Raw genomic sequence first — 7,483 nt, 5'->3', positions numbered from 1 at the left:
CATCCAAAAAAACGACATCCGAGGAATACTGGTTTTCGCAAAAATCATGATGTAACCATCATCCTTTTTGCGAAAACCAGTATTTGCCGAATGTCCTTTTTTTGATGCCAAGCGATGGAATGGGCTCTCCTGATTACAACAAGACATGCCACGCCCAGATTTGCCCCTATTTGGCAGAGATATAGCTTAATTTAAAAAAACCAGTATTTTAAATTTTTGGCAGCCAAAACTTTGGAACGCTATATCTCGGCCAAATGGGCTCGGATCGGGTCAGGACCAACTTTACCAGGATCGTTAGGATCCAAACTGTCCATCGCTATAGTTTTACCCCGATCAGATGGAGGCGTGGCCCGCCCTGGTCAAGCTAAATATGGCGAAGCAATAAAGGATTTCTAGCGTTTCCAAGGCAATATCCTTATTGTCCTTGATGTCAAACGATAGGGAACTATGTTCCGATCACGAGGAGGTGTGGCACGCCCAGATCGGACAGGAAATGGCAAAGTTATACGCATTTAAAAAACGCTATAAATTGCTGTTAGTTCCAGCAGTGGCCGTCTTCCATTCTGGGGGCTCCACTGTGCAAATTCAAATTTGTAGGTTGCACAGTGGCGTCCCATGATTACCGACGGCCTCTACTGGAACTAACTATTTGAAAATGCTTCGCTCAAATGCAAATTGATTCACAAAATCACGACTCTTCCCTTGTCTCTATTTAATTTCCGCTAAATTTGTTTTCACGCTAAATACATTGATTATTAATTAATTAACGGAAAATTTTAATTGAAAAACGTTCATTTTCAGTTTTTATTTATTCAAAAACTTTAAACAATGGTTTTATTACAGACACAAATATCCTATATATATTTACCCAATTGTTGGCGCCATCACACGGTAGTTGCCTGTTCCATGCTTAGTTCATGTAACTATCAAAAGAGGGCGCCAGAACAAAAATATATCGGTAGTTTGTGTAAAATACATGTCAAATTTGAAAATTAGCCAAGTTTTTTACCCAAAATAACAAAAAAATGCTAAACTTTTTTTTTTTTGTTTTTATGGTGTACGTTTATTTTGCAGTATTTTTTTTCTGTTTTTCAAGTAAAATTTTTGTAAAGATGCAGTTTAACAGTGTGACCGTACAAACGAATTCGAGCTAAATTTCTGGCAGCATCTTCCAGCACTGCAAATAGCTGATAAAATACACAAAATTTTCCTAAAACCTGCGTTTGTTTTCTACGTTATTTTATAAACAATCCAATAGAAGAGATCTTTAAAATAAGCCAATCTTGTAGAAAATTGATTCATCAATCGGATTAAATTAGATGCTTTGCGCTGAAAACTCTATGTAGCTAGTAACATTACACCGAATATCAAAATTGAGGAATATGATAGCACTGTACGTTGGACACCCTGTCTAGGTCAGACACCATTCCAGTAAAATTTCTGGCGGCAGCAAACAGCTGATGAAATCCACAACAAAACGCATTTCTAAAAAGTACAATTTAAGTGTGTTAAATATTGCCATATTTCGCCATGGAGACGCTAAACGACGATTGTGTGTGCCATATACTGGAGTACCTGCCACTGGTGGAACAAATAAAGATGTGCCGACTGTCGCCACGCTTCCGGGAGCTGCTCTGCCTGATTGTGTGGAGGAAGCCACGGTATCGGAATGTCTCCGTGTCGGATGCCATGCTGAAGCCGTTGAGCAAAGCGGACTACGTCTACTTCTTTGAGCTGACCAGCTCCGCCATGGAGGAGCTCTACATATGGAATGTGCATTCAAAGGCATTCGATTCGTACCTGGGACGCCACCTCATGCGCCCCGAACTGAGCTTCTATCTGCGCCGAGACTTTAGTAATCTGAAAGAGCTTTGCATTGCAGATGAGAACATGAACAACAGCATGGTCAATACCATAGCCAAGAACTGTCGCCAGCTGCGCTGTCTGAGCGTGTCCAGCGCCTATGTGACGGGCAAGCACATGATCGGCCTGACCAAGCTCGAGTCGCTGGTCGCCCGTGAATGCTCCATTGAGACGGAGTACTTAAGCGAGATACTGGATCAGCTGTCGCTGTCCCATCTGGACCTCACCGCCAACAGACACCAAGTGGAGGAGACTATCCTGCAGAGTGCGGGGGCCAAGCGGCTCCAGCGTCTGGGAATATCCGATGCCCAGGACTATGGCTTTCTACTGGCGGACAAGCTGCCGCAGCTAACCACGCTGGTGGTCAGCTACCACAAGGTGACGCCCCAAGATCAGCTTGATATGTTGGAAACCACACGCCGACGGGTTGAGGATTCTCCCGGCAAATTTCCCAAACGACTGCAATCGATCCTGTGCAATGTAGTGGATGTGGAGGTTGCTCTCGAGCAGATAGCGGGGCTCGAGAAGCGCCATCCCAGAGATACTCCGAAGTTTAGTGAGATATTGAAGATTATGTACTTCTTGTCCAAGCCAGTGGGGAGCGACAAGACGCCGCCTCCTTGAGATTGTTACTGGTCTAGATGTTTGCCCATGCTAACAGATAAATTTCACCCAAACGATGAGCCGCACTGACAGCAGTAGTATATGTAGTATGTATCTGTCGAATACCTACCGTGCTACCGGTAATTCCCCAGTCTAACTTTTACTCTCTATTGATAGGGCTCCATTATTTATGTTATGTTATGTTTTGCGGCAGCCTCTTTGTGCTTAGAGGAGGAACTCTGTCGGATGAGGCTGTGATAGTATTTTATTGACCTGTTAAACCTTTTCCTCAATTGATACGTGTGTATTTAAGTATAATATGTACTATGTAAATGTATGTCGTGACTTTCAATTAGGATTAAGATCGAGATTTGATAAACATTTGTAGACATACATACCCATATAAGCATTCGCTTCGCTTCTATCTGTATGCGGTAATTTGCTTGTAAATAAATGTTGTTTGTTCTCTAATCGTAAATTTGTGTATGCAGTAAAGCAGAGATTTGAATGAGGGACATCAATTCTGCAAGTGCCATCGGTTGCCGGCTCTTTACCTGATGAGTGACAATGACGATGACGAGTCCCTATCTCTCCCTCCACGGCTCTCCCAGTGAGATTCGTAGTCGTTACACTCTGAGTGAAAGGCAGATGCGAGCTATCTAAAGTAATTGAGTTAGATATGAGTTAAATAAATGTAGTGTTGCTATTTTTCTGTCTCTACCAACCTAAGATGTGCAGGACGATTCACGCAAGACAAGAGTCGTTAATTAATGTTCTATAATCAGAATCCAACCGATTGTCTGTCCAGACGCTGTGCCACAGACCTGAAACCACTTTCAGCTACCACCGAAATGCGAGTGTGCGTGCGAGTGTGTGAATGTCGGGCGAACCTTATCTCGGTACGTGCGATTTTGCATTTCGATAAGGGAGGGATGGAATGAATGACTTGCGCTCTAATCGAAATACATATGTTTCATTAAGTTGAGCAACTAACTGCTCAACTTAAATGTGCCTCCAATTACTGTTAATAACCTGTCTATATTTAGCTCCGGGCTCATGCCCAAGAGCGCCAATGGCAAACGTGCGTCCTAGCGCATAAGACTTTTCGATGGGGAGCTGCTTCCATACTAATCTTTGGTACTTACATCGTGACAGAGCGTATGGATAGCTCGTATACTTGGAATACTACGTTCAATGAGAACGTGAACGTGAACGTCCAGTTCCCCTATCAATTATATAGTATAATCCTTTGAGTCGAAGACATTAGAATGAAACGATAGCAAACAAATAGTCTGCCAGTTGAGTGCACTCAAAAAGTCGACTCGTTCTTTGTAGGCAATAAAAGCCTTTACCCCATTTCGTTAATATAGTTGAATGAAAAACCTTATGAAAAACGGTTCACAGGAGCTGTCGTTGCAGGGGTAGAACAAATTTTAAATTATCCTTTTCTAGGACATGAAAGGTGCTTAAAAGTGGAATCAAAAAGTTTAGGTCCTTGAACCATATAAAAGTAATCCTGTCGAAACCCAGAAAAATAACTCGGAGCCCAAGTTTAAATAATTGTTGCCAACATGAGTGAGAAAGAATCGAGTCCAAAAACCTCTGTGATGCAGCACATTGAAGCGGCTCTGTATGTCCTCAATCAATTGTGCATTGGCTTCGTGACCATTTGGGTGAGCTGGACGTGTTTGCGCCAGGGCCTGAGTGGCATACGCGTGCATGCGTGGCTGGTTACCTTCGGATTTATCTTCCTCATGGCCGAGGGCATGATGTGCTTCTACGACGGAAGCTGGCTAACTCTGCGCTACACTCGCAAATACAAAACGGCCATCCATGTCGTGCTGCAGGTGATCGGTGGCGGGATGGGTGTAGCCGGCTGCCTCATCCAACTGATTCGCGACAAGTGGTCCATTGGTGTTACCACACATGCCAGCCTGGGCTTTGCTGCCTTCGTCCTCTGCTTGATCTCGCTGCTGAGTGGACTGGCGGCCGTCCTGGCCCGAGCCATGAGCAGGGCGGTGTCGCCGCTAATCAACAAGACCTTTCACGTGACGCTGAGCTTTGCCGCCTATGTGATTGCCATGATGGCCCAATACTATGGATATGGACAGACCTCCATCTTCAAAGGACAGGGAGAGGACTTTGTTATCCTCATCCGAGTAGCCACACTCGTGTCCATGGTCTTGACTAGCATAGGAGCCATCAAATCGTTATACCAGAAAGTGCTCAGTTTGAATGGCTAAACCCGATGCTTGTTCAAAGGTTCCTGTGTAGTGTTCTGTGTTCCTCGTACATCCGTATTTTAAGCTATAATATTTATACAATTTAGGCTACAAATAAATAAATAAATACAACAAAATATATAAGTATAAATATATATGTACTAATGTATAATTGAAAACGATTAAATTTTTGTTTCTCTTAATTTTTCAGCCCCCATGCCTGTTCTCTGCAGCACATCATTGCCGGGAATGTACCATAAAACATGGCCATACATAGCCTGAATTGACCGGCACATGGCCTAGTAGTCAGATGGACTAAATAATATGCTTCCTGTCAATTATTCAGCGAATGAGCACAATATGACCAGGGAACAGTGGTAAGATCATTCATTCTGAAAAATGTTTAGTCAGCTTATTTAATTATTAATTTTTGCATTGCTCAGCTGCACTCAGCTAGTTACACTCAGTGATGTTAGCTGCCAACTGACAAATCGTCGCATCTACCGCCCATCAAATAAATGCAACGAGCACGATTGAAGGTCTACTTGCGGTTTAGTTTGCTATCTGATTTATGAGCAGCGCAGCGCAGCGTAGCACTTGAATAGCTTCACTTCACCAAGAGGAAACCGATACGAATTCAAATAAAAATTGTATTTATTTGTAGTAATCAAGAGCGGCGTGCGCTAATATGACGCTGCGAAAAAAGCTTCGCCAGTCGCACTCCAACACTGTTAGCGATTATTTAAATCAATTACGAACGGACGGACATAGTTCAATGGTCGTTTCGGGCCGCCTGTTGGCCGTACAATAAAGTGCGATCGGTGTTTAAATTTACGGTCTTTTACCGCTCTGGTACCAATAAATTAGTTTACAATAATTTGTCTGATGAGAGGCAGGACACATTTATCAGCTGGGAACAGTACAACAGCACTTGTACATACATATGTACCGTGTACTGAAAGCTTACTATATTAAACACGAAAATAACATTATGTCAACTCGCTGATAAGAGCTTAGAACAAATTTAAAACAGAAACTACAAAAATCAGCGTACCATGGCCGAGCCCGAGCAGCCGGTTGTTAGTAGATCACAGCGAGTTGTCGACTACGGCAGCACAATCCAGACGAGACCAGCACGCCGACTACCCTCATTTGTGTTAATCGAATCTCCGCGACGATATTCAAAAATGTCCCACAACAAACTGTCCCCGGACGAGCCACAGAATCGTTGGCAGAGATTGGAGTACTTTCTGAACGTTCTCAATCAAATCTGCATTGGTTTCGTGACCATCTATATTTCATATCTGACACTGCGCACTGGACTGCAAGGAACTAGCCTGCATGCTTGGCTGGTCACCATTGGGGTAACTACTCTAGAATTAAGGGGAAAAATCAGTCACCTGGGCAGTCTCTAAAGATCATCTCGTTCCATTGACAGTTCTCCTTCTTTATGGCCGAGGGTGTCATGGTCCACTATAGCGGCAATGTTCTCACACATAGCTACAAGCGGCATACAAAAACCACAATACACTGGATACTCCTGACACTGGGCGGATGCTGTGGAGCATCTGGGGCCCTTATCAAAATGATACAGAAAGGTTTTTCCCTGCACTCTACGCACGGGAAGCTGGGTGAGTAAACAAACTGTGACAGAGCGACACAATACGAGAGAGGGAATGCTCCATTATCTCGGAATGCTCAGCTGAATGAAATTTCCAGTGATGAACAGAATTTCGTGCTTCCCCCACAGGTTTCACTGCGTTTATACTGTGCATACTGGCCATGACCTCTGGCCTGAGTGCACTCTTCTCCACCCGGGTGAAAAGGCTGATTGCCCCATTGCTGAACAAGACGTTTCACAACTTTCTGGGCTTCGCTTGCTTTGTCATTGCATTGGTGACCCAGTATTACGGCTACCAGACGGGCTACTTTACGAGTCGCAGCGAGACGGACTTTCAAATTCTGATGAAGTGCCTCACCCTCACGTCGTTGGTTCTGTCAAGCTATGGCCCAATGAAGGCACTCTATCAGAAGTGTGAAAACATTTCGCGTCAGTTTTAAGGTGCATGATATCACCACGAATTTATCGAATGTGCATAAATATAATTTTTCATAATTTAATTCCCCACTGCCTTTCATTTAATGACAAACGGATATAGACCTGTCTACAAATTTATGGGGTCTACTTAATGAGCTTATCTTATCGTCGGTGATCGCCCCATAAACACGAGCAAATAGTTTAGCAGTGTTTCATTGCAATCTGGGAAAGCCCGCTGGGTATTGATCAATCAAACAGTCCCCCTTCCAAATAACAGCATGTCCAGAATGTCAGTCTGGTCAGAGTTGATAAAGAACCATCATAATTGAGTATTATCTTGATCATAGAATGCCCAGTACTGAAACCGCATTTATAGTCTTTCCTATAAAGACTATATGACAATAAAAAGGAGGAATTTCCAGCCCTATAAAGTAGCCCTCTGCTGAGGGTAAAACCAAGCTGACGCAGAATCGTTATATTGGTTGAACAACAGTCATGGAAACAATCGTTTCGCTGGAATAGGCAGCTGCAAGGCTCATCGAACGGCTTCGGTCGTTTCCTTAACTGTGAGTCTTTACATCCCCTTTCTGTATCGGCGTTGGATTTAATGTTCAAAAGCAACATAGCCTGGGACACCACTCCTATTTGGTCATCTAAGCCCCACAATGTTTCGACTCTAACAAGGGCAACCTTTTGGCTAAAATTTGTCAAAGTACAACGTTGTAGAAATAGTAACAGAACTTAAGTAGCTAAAAGG

At 43.4% G+C, this 7,483-nt stretch overlaps 3 protein-coding genes across 3 annotated transcripts; all 3 read left to right on the top strand.

Annotated features, from left to right (window-relative positions):
* The first annotated feature begins 1,337 nt into the window (after positions 1 to 1,337).
* On the top strand, positions 1,338 to 2,949 carry LOC111080792. Its single transcript, XM_022376608.2, has 2 exons — positions 1,338 to 2,573; positions 2,644 to 2,949. The coding sequence occupies exon 1, from the start codon at positions 1,531 to 1,533 to the stop codon at positions 2,485 to 2,487; it is 957 nt and encodes a 318-aa protein (XP_022232300.2). The 5' UTR covers positions 1,338 to 1,530; the 3' UTR covers positions 2,488 to 2,573; positions 2,644 to 2,949.
* Positions 2,950 to 3,795: 846 nt separating this feature from the next.
* Positions 3,796 to 4,830, top strand: LOC111081783. The gene has a single exon (XM_022377923.2). It carries the CDS (start codon positions 4,038 to 4,040, stop codon positions 4,707 to 4,709), a length of 672 nt encoding a protein of 223 aa, XP_022233615.2. The 5' UTR covers positions 3,796 to 4,037; the 3' UTR covers positions 4,710 to 4,830.
* An 808-nt stretch (positions 4,831 to 5,638) lies between these two features.
* On the top strand, positions 5,639 to 6,809 carry LOC111081784 (cytochrome b561 domain-containing protein 2). Its single transcript, XM_022377924.2, has 3 exons — positions 5,639 to 6,052; positions 6,127 to 6,319; positions 6,439 to 6,809. The coding sequence occupies exons 1-3, from the start codon at positions 5,744 to 5,746 to the stop codon at positions 6,747 to 6,749; spliced, it is 813 nt and encodes a 270-aa protein (XP_022233616.2). The 5' UTR covers positions 5,639 to 5,743; the 3' UTR covers positions 6,750 to 6,809.
* The last annotated feature ends 674 nt before the right edge of the window (positions 6,810 to 7,483 follow it).

Source organism: Drosophila obscura, unplaced genomic scaffold, assembly GCF_018151105.1.
Source record: "Drosophila obscura isolate BZ-5 IFL unplaced genomic scaffold, ASM1815110v1 contig_179, whole genome shotgun sequence".
Taxonomy (NCBI): domain Eukaryota; kingdom Metazoa; phylum Arthropoda; class Insecta; order Diptera; family Drosophilidae; genus Drosophila; species Drosophila obscura.
Note: the sequence above shows the minus strand (reverse complement) of the source record. Positions and strands in the feature narration are given on the sequence as shown.